General features: G+C 41.4%; 1 protein-coding gene across 1 annotated transcript in view; it reads right to left on the reverse strand.

The window, feature by feature from the left end:
• Positions 1–14,315: 14,315 nt before the first annotated feature.
• Positions 14,316–16,400, reverse strand: part of LOC122558644 — a 28,194-nt gene continuing 26,109 nt past the window's right edge. Inside the window, exon 5 of the mRNA XM_043707442.1 lies at positions 14,316–14,411. Coding sequence (XP_043563377.1) covers positions 14,316–14,411 — 96 coding nt within the window. The remainder of the gene's footprint in view (positions 14,412–16,400) is intronic.

Below are 16,400 nucleotides of genomic sequence, written 5' to 3' on the forward strand. Positions count from 1 at the left end.
TTACCAGGGCAAAAGTGGGACCAATTAGAAACCAAACGAGCAACCTGTTTATGCAGTCAGTGGATGTGGGCGAGACCTTAAATGAATCCTTCATATCTGCATTCATTGCCACTGGGCTTGGGGTGGTGAAGTTCAAGAATATGTTACGATTAATAAGGAGGAGGAATTAGGAATTAGATGCTCTAGTGGACATAAAGTTGCATAAATCTCCAGGGCCCGATGAGATGTATCCTAGGCTGCTATGAGATTGCTGTAGCTTTGGCAGAGATATTTAATGCTTTGCTGATTGCAGGTGAAGTGCCAGATTACTGGGGAATAGCTAATGTGGTTCCTTTGTTCAAGGAAGGTAGGAGGGATAGGCCAGGTAATTACAGACTGGTTAGTCTGATGGCAGTTGTGAGGAATTTATTGGAAAAAATGTTCTGAGGGACAGGATTCGTCAAAACTTGGAAAGGCAGGGTTTAATCAGGGATAGTCAGCACGGATTTGTGAGAGGGAGGTTTTGTCTGTGTAATTGAAGATTCTGAAAAGGTTGATATTGATGAGCTGAGTCCAATTGATACAGTTTACACGGACTTCAGTAAGGCCTTTGATAAGGCCCCACATGGAAGACTGCTCCAAAAGGGAAGAGCATATGGCTCATTAGCCAACTCTCTATCCATACCAACATAGCTAGCACCATGGGCTCTTACTTTATAACATTATCTTTTGATAGAATCCCTACAGTGTGGGAACAGGCCAGTAGGCACAGCAAGTCCACACCAAGCCTCCAAAGAATTACCCATCCAGACTCATCCCCTTAGTCTATGTTTACCCCTGACTAATGTCCCTAACCTGCACATCCTGGACAATATAAGCAAACTAGCACGGCCAATTCACCTAACTTGCACATCTTTGGATTGTGGGAGAAAATCAAGCAGATATAGGGAGAACATGCAAACTCCACACAGACAGTTGCCTGAGGCAGGAATCGAGCCCAGGTCCCTGTGCTGTGAGGCAGCAGTGCTAACCACTGTGCTGCTGTTTTGTGATGTTCGCTCTATTCACTCTAGTTGAAACTTCTTCAAAACAGTCTATAAATTATTTAGAGCCAAGCTGAATCTGTTTGACTGGACTTGGATTTTCCAAATAGTCTGCTATTCTTTAAGAATCGATTCCAATACTTTATCAATAGTGTATGTTAGGCTAGTTGGCCTACAGTTACCCACATTTTGCCTCCCTTCCCTCTTGTACATTTGACCTGGGACATAGATTTAAAGTGATTGGTTAAAAGATTAAAGGGGAGATGAAGGAAATGATTTCTTTGCGCAGCAGAGGACAGTAGGACTCTGGAACACTCAGCCTGAAAGGGGATTTGGACCAAAAACCCTCCACTAACATAAACAGAATCCAGAAATGCATCTCAGGTGCTATAATCTGCAGGGCTATGGACCAAATGCTGGGAAGTGTGAATGACCTGGATAGCCCATTTTTTAGTTGGCACAGATATGTAGGAGGCAGCATTGTCAGTTAACATTAACCCTTTCACTCTGAGGTGAACAGGTCAGGCATGGTAACAAATCAATTCTTCCTCGGTCACCTGGATGTCAGCACCCAATTTACCTTTCAAAACAATTCCTAATAATACAATAATATAATTAAGGGGCTCTGCTAACTTGGGATAAAATAGCAAGCCTTCTTGTCTGCTTTTGCAGCATCTTTGTGCTCCCACAGTGTTACTGTAAGAGGCTGATATCACCACACTTCTGACTTTATTTGCCCTGATAACTTTCAGCTTGCAATCCTCAGCTATCCTTCAGTTAATTCATTCAACCATCACGCAGTGGCAACATGCGTGAAATCCACGAAATTCAGGAAACCAGAAAGGACTGCACCAAATCAACTGTTGAGAAATGTCTCCTAATCTTAGATCTGCAGGAGTAATATGGACACAGAGGAGGAAGAGGAAGAAAATTATACCAGTGAGAAGGAAGAGGACAAAGAGAACTCCAAATCATTGTTACTGATATTGAAAAGAACATGTTAATAATGAAATAAAAACAGAATGGTCTGGGAAACTCAGCAGGTTTGGCAACATCTTTGGAAAGTGAAACTGAATTAATATTTTGAGTCTGGTATGACTCTTATTCAGTACTCTGGGGATATTTATACCTACTCGAATTGGCACAATGTCATTCTTTGTTTCCCAGAACGATTTGTTTTAGGGACTCAACCATTCACTGCATTTATTAAGTAGTTAGATATTGGAGCAGAAACTCTCAAAGCTGACTTTACAGATAATGTAAACACTACTGGCATCGTAACCAGTATAATATAATTATAAAGTCACTTCTAATCTTAATTCATACAATGGATGGGCAAAACTGTACGCTTCTTCCTTGGATCGCATACTATCTCTAACTTCCTTTGTAAGCTATGGATTGGCCCTCTTACCCATTTTGCTTTTGTGCTGGACAGGAATAAACAGTTGTTGCAGTTTTCCCATGCATTCCTTAAATGTTTGCCATTGCCTATCTACTATCATCCCTTTAAGTAACTCTCCCCAATCTGTCAAGGCCAACTTATATCTCAAATCTTCATAGTTTCCTTTATGATGATTCAGCACCCTCATCTCCAAATCAATTACCTCACTCTCCATCTTGACAAAAAGTTCTATTATGTTATGGTCGCTCATCCCCAAGGGTCTCACACAGTTAGATTAGTAATGATTCCCTTCTCATTACACAGTACCCAGTCTAGGATGGACTGCTCTCTAGTTGGTTCCTCCAAATATTGGTAAAGAAAACTATCCCACATACACTTCAGGAATTCCTCCTCTACGGCATTGTGGCTAATTTGATTTGCCCAATCTATGTGCAGAGTAAATTCACCCATGATCATTGATATGAGCTTATCGCATGCAGCTCTAATTTCTGGTTTAATGCCATTCCCAACCTCACCACTGCAGTCTCTATATGACACCCACTAATGTATTTTGCCCCTTGGTATTTTTCCACCCTACCCATTGTCATACTCCACATTGTCAGGGCTACTATTGTGTTAATTTCCTCTTTAACCCACAATGCCACTCCATCACCCTTTCCTTTTTGCCTGTCCTCCCCAACTACCGAATACCCTGGGACATTCAGTTCCTATCCCTAGTCACCCTGCAGCCATGTCTCCATAATCCCAATTATATCTTACCATTTACATCTATCTGCATGATTAGCTCATCCACTTTATCGCAAATGCTTCATGCACTAATGCACAAAACCTTTAATCTTGTCTTTTTAACATTGTTTGCCTCACACTCAATATTTTTTCACAACAGTCCTGTTTGGGTTTTGTCCTTCGTTTCTCTGCCTATCATTTTTTGTGGTCCATTTTGCATGTTTTGTTTTTGTCACTGCTCCCTCCTTCTCTAAGTCCTTACACAGGCTCTCAGTCCCCTGATATATTAGTTTAAATCTTCCACAAACACTCGAGCAAACAGTCCTCCTGGTACACACTGCTGCCACTGTGCATTGGTTGTGGAAGGTGTGAATATGAAAGGTAGTGGATGGAGAGCAAATCAAATGGATTCTTTTGAGCTGAGCAAATGCATGACTAATCTGTCAGACCGTTTTTTCAATTTTAGCATGGGCTCCCAGATGTCAGTAAGAAGGATTTTCAAATTTGACAGGGTTGGGTTTAAGAGTCGGAAAAGTACTGGCAAAGCACAACAGGTCAGGCAGCATCCAAGGAGCAGGAGACTCAAAGCTTCGGGCATAAGCCCTTCATCAGGAATGTGGTGGAGGGAGGGCGTTGAGAGATAAATAAGAGGGTGGGAGGAAAGGTAGCTTGGAAGGCAATAGATAGATGCAGGTGTGGGGTGATATTGAGAGGTGTGAGGGGAGGGTGGAGTGGATAAGTGGGAAGGACAATGGACAGTAGGACAGATCATGAGGGCAATGCCAAGTTGGAAGTTTCGATCTGGGATGAGGTGTGGGGAGCGGGAATTAAGACACTCGTGAAGTCAATGTTAATGTAATTTGGTTCCTTTCCAATTTAATTCCTATATTTAAACTTCTTGTGGTATTGTACAACTTTGGCTTGATAGGCGAATTCAGAGAGCAGTTATGAGTCAATCACACTACTACAGACCTGAAGTCATATTTAGGCCAGAACAGAAAAGGGTGGCAGATTTCCTTCCCTCAAGGGCAGTCAAACTCGATGGGTTTTTAATAGCAATTTAAAATCTTTTCATTGTCATCATTATGGAGGCTAACTTTTAATTTTGATTTGATTAGTTTACTTTAAATTCCACTATCTGCTATTAAAAAGGTGTCAAGAAGCACTATGTTGAGAGTGTGAAAGACATTAGCAACAAATAAAATATATTTTAAAATATTTTAAAATATATTTTTGTGGACACACAATGAATAAAGATGACCCCTGCCATAGAGACAAATTATAAAACAACATGTATATATAAAACAACACATAGATATTGAAGAACACAACAAGGTTGAGTTTACCAATGAAATTCCTCTTATGGTTGAGACAAGACAGTATAAAGAAACTATACTCTATTGTGAGTTCAGTTTTCTTCAAAACTATTTTGAAATTTTTGTTGAAGTGGATTTGAACATTGTGTATAATTTGAAAGTAGAATTGTCATCATGAGAACCATTCATTACTATAGTATAATTTAGAATTGATTCTAGCAATAAATCTTCCTAAGCAGGAGTTTTTGTTTCAGATGTAAATTCTGATGAGCCAACATCTAAATAATAATATCTTAGGATATTGAACTCAGGGTTCTAAGTATTGATTAGGTAAATTTAGAAAGGAAATTATTTTCTGCTGTCATATACCTATAAATATATTCCATCCTGGGATAGTGTTGCTGGTTTCAAAACATCTAGAGGGAGAAGGAAAGATCTAGTCTATAGCTGGGAAAAGCTGTTTAAGCTCCTTTCAATGATCTAAAATGTCTCTTATTTGAGTTTTTAAACTAAAAATAAGTTTGACTGGGTATGTTAACTTTACAGCAAGAGTTGTGGTAAAGATAGTCCCACCTAGGCTGTGCAGTGACATTACCTCTTCACCAACATCTCCTTGGCTGGAGAGTGGGGTCAAGCAGTTAATAGCCTATCCTCCCATGTTCCTAGTTCATCTCTGCAACATTTGCTGCTTCATTTATCCAGGTGATTTCAGTTGTTTTCAGTGTCCTGCAGTTTACTGATAGTGGAGATGTGACGGTGAGATGATTCATGGACCAAATGGCCTGTTTCACACTGTAGGGATTCCATGGAATCCCTACAGTGTGGAAATAGGCCATTCGGTCTAAAATGTCCACACCAACCCTTCGAAGAGTAACCCACCCAGACCCATTTCCCTTACCCCACTACTCTACATTTATCCCTGACTAATGCGTCTAATCTGCACATCCCTGAACACTATGGGCAATTTAGTGTGTCCAATTCACCTAACCTTCACATCCTTGGATTGAAGCAGCTGGTGCAGTGGCTCCTTTATGAAGAAGGTTGAAATTCCCAATAGAGATTAAATAATTAAATAATCAAAATTAACTGCTTACGCACATTGGATGGGTAATCGTTTGAAAGTCGAGATCATTGAGGATTATAAATGCTCACTTGCAGGCTCGGACATCAAAACATGTACAACAACCGACAGACATAATGCCTGAGTTTATACAATCTGTTTGCTACGACAAGTTTTTTAGCAGTTTCTTTTTTAATAGTCACATTGACACATGGCAGCTACTTTAGAATCTAGAGATAGTTCGTCCTACAGAAATAGCCAGTGATTATTTCCATGTGTCATTTCTTCCTTTGAAGTGCATGAATGTCTTTATAAGGCAAATAAATTCAGTCTGCATATATTCTATAAGCCATATGAAGTGCCACGTATTAAGGATGTAGTACCAAGAATGACTGTGACCAATGTACCTCCAGTCAATATGTCTTTCAATGCTGTTGATGTGAGTAATTGACTATTGTACCATTCAATATTTAACTCCTCAAAGCTTACAGGGGAAGTTTCCAGATGAAAACTCTTATGTTGCCCTTTACTTTAATTTTAGTTAACCACACCATCTGGTGACTTTTAACTTGAGGAACAACAGAAATATTGAGCACATTCTACCACATGGTTCCATCATCAAACCCTTGTCTCCTTCTTAACTGACAAGTCATTTTTAACTCGTTGGCTAACATCAGGAAACTAAGGGTTCGGTTGTGGTTTGATCATTAATGCAACACAAGTCCAGAGGTATACTGAACCGAGCAACTTACTTTTGTGATGAAATAATCTTTTTTGCATATAAATTTGCATTTGTTCTGTGTAAGGAGGATTTGAGCTGCAGGGAGAGGCTGAATAGGCTGGGGCTGTTTTCCCTGGAACGTTGGAGGCTGAGGGGTGACTTTATAGAACTTAATAAAATCATGAGGGACATGGATAGGGTAAATGGACAAGGTATTTTCTCTGGGGTGGGGGAGTCCAGAACTAGAGGGCATAGATTTAGGGAAGGAGGGTAAAAATTTAAAAGGGACCTAAGGGGCAACTATTTCACGCAGAGGGTGGTGCATGTATGGAATGAGCTGCCAGCGGAAGTGGTGGAGGCTAGTACAATTAGAAGATTTAAAAGGCATCTGGATGGGAATATGAATAGGAAGGGTTTAGTGGGATCACCATTACCCCCACCTCCGTCTACCTCTTGCACTCTCAGCCAGCTTCCTCCCAGCCAACCGCCCCCCCCCATCCATTTATCTCTCCACCCCCTTGGTTCACAGTCTCATTCTTGATGAGGGGCTTTTGCCCAAAACGTCGATTCTCCTGCTCCTCAGATGCTGCCTGACCTGTTGTGCTTTTCCAGCACCACACTCTCGACTCTAATTTCCAGCATCTGCAGTCCTCACCTTCGCCGTAGAGGGATATGGGCCAAATGCTGGTAAATGGGATTGGATTAGGTTGGGATATCTGGTTTGCATGGACGAGTTGGACCGAAGGGTCTGTTTCTGTGTTGTACATCTCTATGACTCTCTGACTCTAAGGCAGCAATTTGAATATTGCAACATTCTGGCAACAAGTTATTATATTTGTTCACGTGGCTCTGTCATGCTTAGGAACAAGGGCAGGATTTGTTGCAAAATTTTCACTAGGTCATTTCGAACAGTTCAAGTGTTACTGATCATCAGCTTTACTTAGTTGGATGGAAATAGTCGAAGGATAAAGTTGGAGCATGAAGGCAGGGGGAGATGAGGCCCCATCTCAAAAAGGCACTGCTGTAGCAGGTTCCAAGTAGTTTACGTTAATGAGATGACCTGGGAGGAATCAAAGTGCTCAGGGTAGGGTGTCGGAGATGCCTTGGCGGATTTTTGTGAGGTCTTAGAAGAAGGGGTGTGTGTGTGTGTGTGTGTGTGTGTGTGTGTGTGTGTGTGCGCGTGCGCGCTGATGGAGTAAAATTGCAAGAAAGGGACATGGTTGAGAAAGATAATCTTGAAACTGGTTGACAATCGGAAATTCATGCTTCCTACTGCAAACGTAAAGGCCCATTAAAAGAATTTTTCTATCAGAAGTGGAGAGAAGTGTTCAAATTATGAACCTTGTATTCTGCCAATCTTACTTGTTGCATGTACAGTACTTACTATTTTGGGGTTCAGATTTTATTGCCTTGTTAAAATATATAAGTGTGTGAGTAAAATGGTTATTTGTATAATTTGTATTAAAATGCATTTGTTTATAATGACAAGAAGTTGTTTTATTTTCAAGGCCAGTGTAAGAAAACCCTATCTTTGTAAAGAAAGGGGAAATGAGATGAAATCCATTTTTTAAGAACTTATATAACCATTTATTCTATGTAAGCCAGCAATCTGTGAATATTGTAACATTCTGGGAACAGGACATTCCGGTGGTTGCGATGTTCAACTGTCCCAATGATTGATACCATTGCATGTACTTAAGGACAAAGTCTGGGATTATTGCAAGGTTTTCAATATATCACACAGAATAGTTCAAGGTTAACTCAATAGTCAGTTATAGATAATTGGTGGCACGATCCCAAAAAAATGTATTGCTGCAGTAGGCTCAGAGTAGTTAGGACTCTGGAGAATTCCTGGGTGCAGGAATGCAGGTGTGGCTACATGTTGGGGTTAGGGTTCAGGAAAATTCCTGGGGACTGTCAGAACTTAGACAATGCCATGTGCCATCAACAGCTTAGTTCAGCTGAGAGTGAGGGAGATGGAAGCCCAACAGCAGTGTTTGCTTTCTGCAGTTTTAGGAGAATTGCACAGTTAGTACTCATTTAGTAAAGCTAGTTGTCTGCAAAACAAAAGCTGGAATAGAGACTATAATTTGGACTGGATTTCAGTTTCAAGAAAAGATAGGAAAGGAGGGTGAACTGTCTTTCTGATGAAGAGTCACTGGATTGAAACGTTAACTCTGCTTCCTTCCCACAGATGCCACCCGGCCTGCTGATTTTCTTCATAGAGTCAGACAGCAAGGAAACAAACTCTTTGTTCCAACCAGTCCATGCCAAGTATCATGTCCAACTAAACTAATCCAACCTGCCTGTACTTGGCCCACATCCCTCCAAACATTTCTTCTTCATGTACATATCTCGATGTCTTATAAATGTTCATTCCACACATGAAAAACTCTCAGTTTTAAAAAAAATTGCCCCACCTGTCTTTTTTAAATCTTTCTCCTCTCACCTTCAAAACGTACCCCTTAGTCTTGAAATTCCCCATCCTAGGGAAAAGGCACCTGCTGTTCACCTTATCTATACCCTTCATGAATTTATAAACCTCTATGAGGTCACCCTACTACAACTTCTGTATTTACTTTAGGTCTCCAGCATCCATGGTTTTGTTTTATGAACTGCCTTGATGAAGTAGCATTTGATGGAATTCAGAAGCTAGGTATTTGAAAAAAGAAGAAGTTGCAGAGCTTCTGATGATTGTGTAAGATTCACCTTGTGTATCTGCTGTCCTTGTCCTTACTGATGGAAGTTGATTGGATTTGCAAGGTACTGAATAAGAAGCCTTGGTGAATTTCTGCAGTACATACTGCAGATGATTCTCTCTGCTGCAACTGATGCAGAGCTTCTGATGATTGTGTAAGATTCACCTTTCTTGAAAGTGATGCCACTTTCAAGTAACTATGGACCTGTATCCCAAGGTATCTCAACAACACTCTCCACGGTTGTATATTAACTGTGTAGCCATGGTTTGTCCTGCCAAAATGCAACATCTCGCATTTATCTAAATTAAATTCGCTATTTGATGTGCTGTGTGGAGTTTTTAAAATTAATCATGAAATATGGGTGTCTGTAGCTGGTCCACCATTTATTACCAATCCCTAGTTGCCCTTGAAAATAGATTCTCAGATTTATATGGCATGGAAAGAGACACTTTGGCTCAATCAGTCCATGCTGACCATGTACCATAAACTGAACTACTCCCATTTGTCTGCATTTGGCCCATATCCCTCAAAACCTTTCCAATCCATGTACCTGTTCAAATATCTTTTAACCGTTGTCATTACGCCTGCCTCCACCACTCCCTCTAGCAGCTTGTTCCATATTTGCACCACCTCTGAGTGAAATGTTCCCCCTCAGGTCCCTTTTAATACTTGCCCCTCTCACCTTAAACCTATATCCTCTGTTTCTGGATTCCCCTATCCACGGGAAACGACCTTGGATATTCACCTTAACTCTGCCGCTCATGATTTTATAAACCTCCCAAAAGTCACCCTCAATTTCCTACACTCCAGGGAAAAAGTCCCAGCCTATCCAACTTCTTTTTATAAATCAAACCCTCCAATCTCAGTAATATAGCTGTAAATCTTATTTGCACCCTTTCCAGTTTAATAACATCTTTGCAATAATAGGGCAAGCAGAATTGTACACTAATCCAAATGTGGCCTTATCAACATATTTTACATCTGTAGCATGATAGCCCAACTCCTGTACTCAGTGCTGTGACTGGTGAAGATAAGTGTGCCAAATGCCTTCTTCACCACCCTGTCTACCCATGATGCCACTTTCAAGTAACTATGGACCTGCATCCCAAGGTATCTCAACAACACTCTCCACGGTCGTACTATTAACTGTGTAGCCATGGTTTGTCCTGCCAAAATGCAACATCACACATTTATCTAAATTAAATTCCATCTGCCATTCCTCTGCCCAGTGGCCCAGTTGTTCACGATACCATTGTACTCTAAGAAGATGGTAGTGAACTGCTTTCTTGAATGACTGCAGTCCACGTTTTGTAGGTGGACCTAATATGCCCTGAGGAAGAGAGTTCTAGGATTTTAACCCAGCAACAGTGAAGGAATGAGAGTATATTTCCAAGTCAGGATGGTTGCTTAGAGGGGTAACTTGGCAGTCTCATGTATCTGCTGTCCTTGTCCTTACTGATGGAAGTTGATTGGATTTGCAAGGTACTGAATAAGAAGCCTTGGTGAATTTCTGCAGTACATACTGCGGATGATTCTCGCTGCTGCAACTGAACATTGGTGCTGCAGGGAATAGGGGTTTGTGGATGTAGTGCCAGTCAAGTGTGCTGCTTTAGTCTGGATGGTGTCAAGCTTTGTGAGTAGCATACCCATCCAGGCAAGTGAGAAATATTCCATCATATTCCTGACTTGTGCCTTGTAGCTGGTGGGCAGGCTTTGGGATGTCAGGACTGAGTTGGTCACTGCAGTATTCCTAGCCTCTGATCTGCTCTTATAGCCATAGTATCAATATGGCTATTCCAGCTGAGTTTCTGCTCAATGGTGACTCCAGGATGTTATTAGTGGGAGATTCAGTGATGGTAGCACCATTAAATACCGAAGAGTTGCGGCTAGATTCTCTCTTATTGGAGATGGCCATTGTGTAGCAATCGAATGGCACAAATCTTCTTTGCCACTTTTTAGCCCAAGCCAGGAGTTAATATTTCAGATCGAGTGACTGTTCCTCAGAATCTGACCTGAAACATTAACTCTGATTTCTCTCCACAGATGCTACCAGGCCTGCTGAGCTTTTTCAGCAATTTCTGTTTTTGTTTCTGATTTATGGCATCCGCAGGTTTTGTTTTGGTTTTTATTGTTAGACTACAGTCTGCCTGTTACCCACATTTATCACGTTTTAATTCTGTATTTTAGAGAAAACGTTGTGTAATTATTGTGGATTATTTTACTTGTTAATAAAGTTTATTGTTGTTTGTTGAAAATCATAGCAGTTCTGACTTTATTTTCTTAATAATCCTATAATATCAAACTTCATCTACTTCAAGCAAACAATATTACTGATCCTTAATCAGATCAGAACATAGCTTGGTCTGGATTCATAACGTGATCTCGGGGAGAGAAAATAAACTTTCTCCTTACTAACTCAAAATTGTTGACATTTTCAATTTCAGAAGAATTGTTTGTCATATTCAATGTTTTGTTATTGGACTAGTAACGTAAGAGATGGAAATGTGTTGCTGGAAAAGCGCAGCAGGTCAGGCAGCATCTAGGGAACAGGAGAATCGACGTTTCTCCTGTTCCCTAGATGCTGCCTGACCTGCTGCGCTTTTCCAGCAACACATTTCCATCTCTGATCTCCAGCATCTGCAGACCTCACTTTCTCCTCAAAGACTAGTAACGTAAAGCGAGTGTGAGATGTCTTGTGTTTATTTCATTTGGCGCAGTATTCGGGCAATCTGCTCTATTTTAGTTTGTGGGAGTGGAGGCAGTGGTCACAGAGATTGTGCTTTGCATCCCTTTAGCCACCAGGCGGTGGCAGAGACCAGTCATGGTGAATTCTGCCTTGCTCTCCACAGGTTTGCTGGCTGAATCGGCAGCATCTGTCCAGCATTATAGTCTCTAAACGAAGGCTGACATTAAACTAAACGGTGACTGGAAGGATACTTTCTCATCTTACCATCCAAGTGTGAACTGATGCTGCGGATCAGACTTCCTTTGTAGAAACCCACAGAATTTCTTTTTCCCAATTGGAACAGCAAACGAGCGTTTTGCAGTGGGAGCCGAGGACCAGAGATTGACCTGCCATACTAATGCAGGAGCGCACGTTGAGCTGAATATCTAAACCTGATGGCCCCTGGCTGCCTGAATTGGGCAGCCAGGATTAAACCAATGCAATGAAATAACAGTTAAATTTTATTGATACGTTACACGGCGCAGGAACTCAACTGGTTACGGCTACATTCAGGATATGTCCATTTGGGGACAGTTGCGCAATTTTACCTCAATATTGGTGACCAGTAGATTAGCTGCACCGATACCGACAGTCCTGACGCCCCACTCCCGGGAGGGGAGGTGGAATTGACATGACTCCCACTATTACTCCATTTAAGACATTGTACTCAACGTTTTGACAGCTCTGTCAATGAGTCGAAGGATATGGTGCTGGAAAAGCACAGCAGGTCAGGCAGCATCCGAGGAGCAGGCGAATCAATGTTTTGGGCATAAGCCCATCATTAGGTTCCTGATGAAGGGCTTATGCCTGAAATGTCGATTCTACTGTTCCTTGGATACTGCCTGACCTGCTGTACTTTTCCAGCACCACACTCTTGGCTCTAAATAACCTGCTTCCATGCTGTAGGGATTCAATTATTCTATGACCTGCCCTATTCTACACAACTGGCACTATTAATTTTGCTTTCTCTCTGATAGGGGATGCAATGCCAAAGAGCTTACTCGTACTAGCAGCAGGAATATGTTCCTCAGGGTTGTTGCAGTTGCTGGGATTTCTCTGGTGGCTGAATGATAGCCTCTATCTTCAGTTGTTAGGGACATCCTCCCCAGTGCAGATCCTCCTACGAGCTCTGTTGTGGTGCTGTTCTTGCCATGTTTCATCAGCTCCTGTTTGAACCCACTATTCCTCGGGATTGGGTGACTTCCAGAGGGTTTGAGCAGCAGGCAGGCGCTGTAGAAGTTCTCTGAATCTATCTTGATTACTGCTTTGCCATTTTGGACACTGATGAGAATGATGGTTCCAGGGTAATAATTTCTCAGATGAATGTTGCATGTTCATGTCTCCAAGGGGGCTCAGTTGCACACACAGGGGTGAATGGGTGGATGGGCCATTGAGAGAAGAAGAGTGTCAAATGCAATAGTGGTATGTGATCCATTAGTTACAGAAATTGACAGGCCTTTCTGTAGCCATTGAGTAACTCCAGGATGGTATGTTGTCCCCTTGGTGCCAGGATGGTACCAAACACATTCAAGAAATTCTTTTTGAGATTGTAGTCCAAATTCATACCAATGGCAGGCAGAAATAGGGATGAGAGCTTGAACGTAGTGGCACAGTGGTTAGCACTGCTGCCTCACAGCACCAGAGACCCGGGTTCAATTCCCACCTCTGGTGACTGACTGTGTGGAGTTTGCATGTTCTCCCCGTGTCTGCATGGGTTTCCTCCGGGTGCTCCGGTTTCCTCCCATAGTCCAAAGATGTGCAGGTCAGGTGAATTGGCCATGCTAAATTGCCCATAGTGTTAGGTAAGGGGTAAATGTAGGGGTATGGGCGGGTTACGCTTCGGCGGGTCGGTGTGGACTTGTTGGGCCGAAGGGCCTGTTTCCACACTGTAATCTAATGTGGGCGGCACGGTGGCACAGTGGTTAGCACTGCTGCCTCACAGCACCAGAGACCTGGGTTCAATTCCCACCTCTGGTGACTGACTGTGTGGAGTTTGCACATTCTCCCCGTGTCTGCGTGGGTTTCCTCCGGGTGCTCCGGTTTCCTCCCACAGTCCAAAGATGTACAGGTCAGGTGAATTGGCCATGCTAAATTGCCCATAGTGTTAGGTAAGGGGTAAATGTAGGGGTATGGGTGGGTTGCGCTTCGGTGGGTCAGTGTGGACTTGTTGGGCCGAAGGGCCTGTTTCCACACTGTAATGTAATCTAAGTAGGAAGTTAATTGAAAAACAAGACTTCTGAGACTCTAATTTCAGGATTACACCTAATACTAAATTTGGTAACTATGGCAATTATATAGATATTCATATGAACATATGGCCAAAACAATGGCTTCTGAGGGAAGAGGTTAGATTTCTGGCTTAATTGGAACCAGTAAAATGAGGATGGATCAAACCTGAGCAGGACTAGATCTAATTATTCTAATAGGGAGATTTGCTCATATTGGGTATGGTTTAATCTATCTTCTCAGAAAGTTTGGAACCAGGGAGGAAATTCAAATAAGAAAGGATAGCCAAGCTTGAAATGTAAAGTAGAAAAAGGAGTAAATGAAAGTAGAAAGGAGCAGAAATGCAAATATTAGTTCGAGTCAAAGTACAAAATAATGTGTGCAATGCACAATTAAAGGCTTTTTATGTGACTGCACATCAGATTGTCACCATGGTGAAAACATTGATGGTGTAAACAGCTGTGATCTGGTTGTCATTGTAGAGATGTGGCTGCAGGGTGACCAAGACTAGAACCTAAACATTGAAGGATATTAACAGTTAAGAAGGACAATATGCCTGAAAAGGGGTGCGTGATGCTGATAGTAATGAATGAGATCAGGATATTAGAGAGAGAGGAAGTTAGACCAAAAGATCCCCAATGTTTGAGTGGATCTAAGAAACACTGGGCTGCAAATTTTGATGAAGTTTGATTATGGGAAACCACACAGTGGAGGTAATTTAGCACTTGGTATAAATAAGGGCATTAGTGGTCCATGTAAAAAGGCAGTACTTAACTGATGACTGCAATATTCATATCGTTTGTCCAGATCTAAAGATCACCAAATGTTGTGGATGACAAATCTCTAGAATATGTGCAAGATAACTTCATAGAGCAGTATGTGAGACACCAATGAGGGAATAGGCTATTTTAGATCTTATATTTTGCAAGTGGATAATTTGAAATCTTGTTATAAAAGAGGTTTTAGTGAAGAGAAACCAGAATATGATGGAATTATCTATTTATTTCTAAATACAGCTCTAAAAGCTAATTTCTTAAAATCTTAACAAGGAAAGCACTAAGGTGTGAGGGGTAAGTTGACTTTGGTAGGTTGAGGAAATGCATTAAAAGGTATGATGATAGGCAAGCAGAGATTAATATTTAAAGAAATAATATTTGGTTTGCCACAAACACACGTTCCTTCAAAGCATGCAAACAGGACAGGGAGAATGGATAAACAGTGGTTAGCGAAGAAAGTTAAAGGTTGTGTCAGATCAAAGAAAGAAGCTTATGAAGTTACCAAAACAATGGTAAACCCGAGGATTCAAATTACTTTCGAACTCAGCAAAGCAGGATGAAGTGACAGAAAGAATAGAATGTGGGTGCAAAATAAAAAGAAATAGCAATGTACTGGAAAAATGCTTCTACGAGTATGGAGGTAGGAAAAGATTAACAAGTAAATGGTGGGTCCTTTGCAATCTGAAATAAAGAACTTATGATAGAGAATAGAGAAATTGTAGAGACGCTAAATAATTGATTTATATCTGTCTTACATAGAACTGGATGCAAATCAAACCTCTTAGATATAATAGAGACTGTAAGACCATAAAACATAGGAGCAGAATTAGGCCATTTGATCCATTGAGTCTGTTCTTCTGCTTTCTCCCCACATGAACCCTTGATCATCTTCCCAATCAAGACATAATCTATGTCTGTCTGAAATACAGACTCAATGTTTTAGCTTGCACAGCCTTCTGTGGCAATGAATTCCATAGACTACTCACTCTCTGGCTAAGAGATTCCACCAATCTCAGTCCTAAAGCGTCATCCAGTGGATAAAAAGCAGAACTGGACAAAGACATGAAAGTTAATAAATTCCTAAGATACAATAATCTATATCCCAGAGTGGTGGCGAAGAATGAGTTGCATGATGATTTTCAAAATTCTATAGATTTCGTAATGATGCTGGCATATTGGAAAGTTATAGATGTAAGTCCATTATTTAAGAAAGGAGGGAGCGAGAAAATGTAGGAGCTGTCAATCTGTTAGCCTGATAGTAGCGATTTAAAAAAAAAACATTTGTGGGGTATGAGAGTTGCTGACTGGCCAGTATTTATTGCCCATTTCTAGTTGTCCTTGAGAAAGTGGTGGAGCTATCTGCTTGAACAGCGGCAGGCCACCTGCAGTGGATTGACCTACAATGCCCTTAGGGAGGGAAATCCAAGATTTTTGACCCAGTGACAGTAAAGGAATAAAGATATATTTCCAAGTCAGGATGGTGGTTGGCTTGGAGGGAAACTTGAAGGTGGTGATGTTCTCATGCATCAGTTGCCCTTAACCTCCTAGATAGAAGTGGTCATGGGTTGGAAGGCACTGTCTCAGGATCTGTGGTGAATTTCTGCAGTGCATCTTGTAGAAAGTACACATTGCTGCTACAAGTGGATGCTTGTGGATGTAATGTCAGTCAAAGAGGCTGCTTTGTCCTGGATGGTGTCAATCTTCTTGAATGTTATTGGAGCTGCACC

This window comes from Chiloscyllium plagiosum, chromosome 17 (assembly GCF_004010195.1).
Source record: "Chiloscyllium plagiosum isolate BGI_BamShark_2017 chromosome 17, ASM401019v2, whole genome shotgun sequence".
NCBI classification, from domain to species: Eukaryota; Metazoa; Chordata; class Chondrichthyes; order Orectolobiformes; family Hemiscylliidae; genus Chiloscyllium; species Chiloscyllium plagiosum.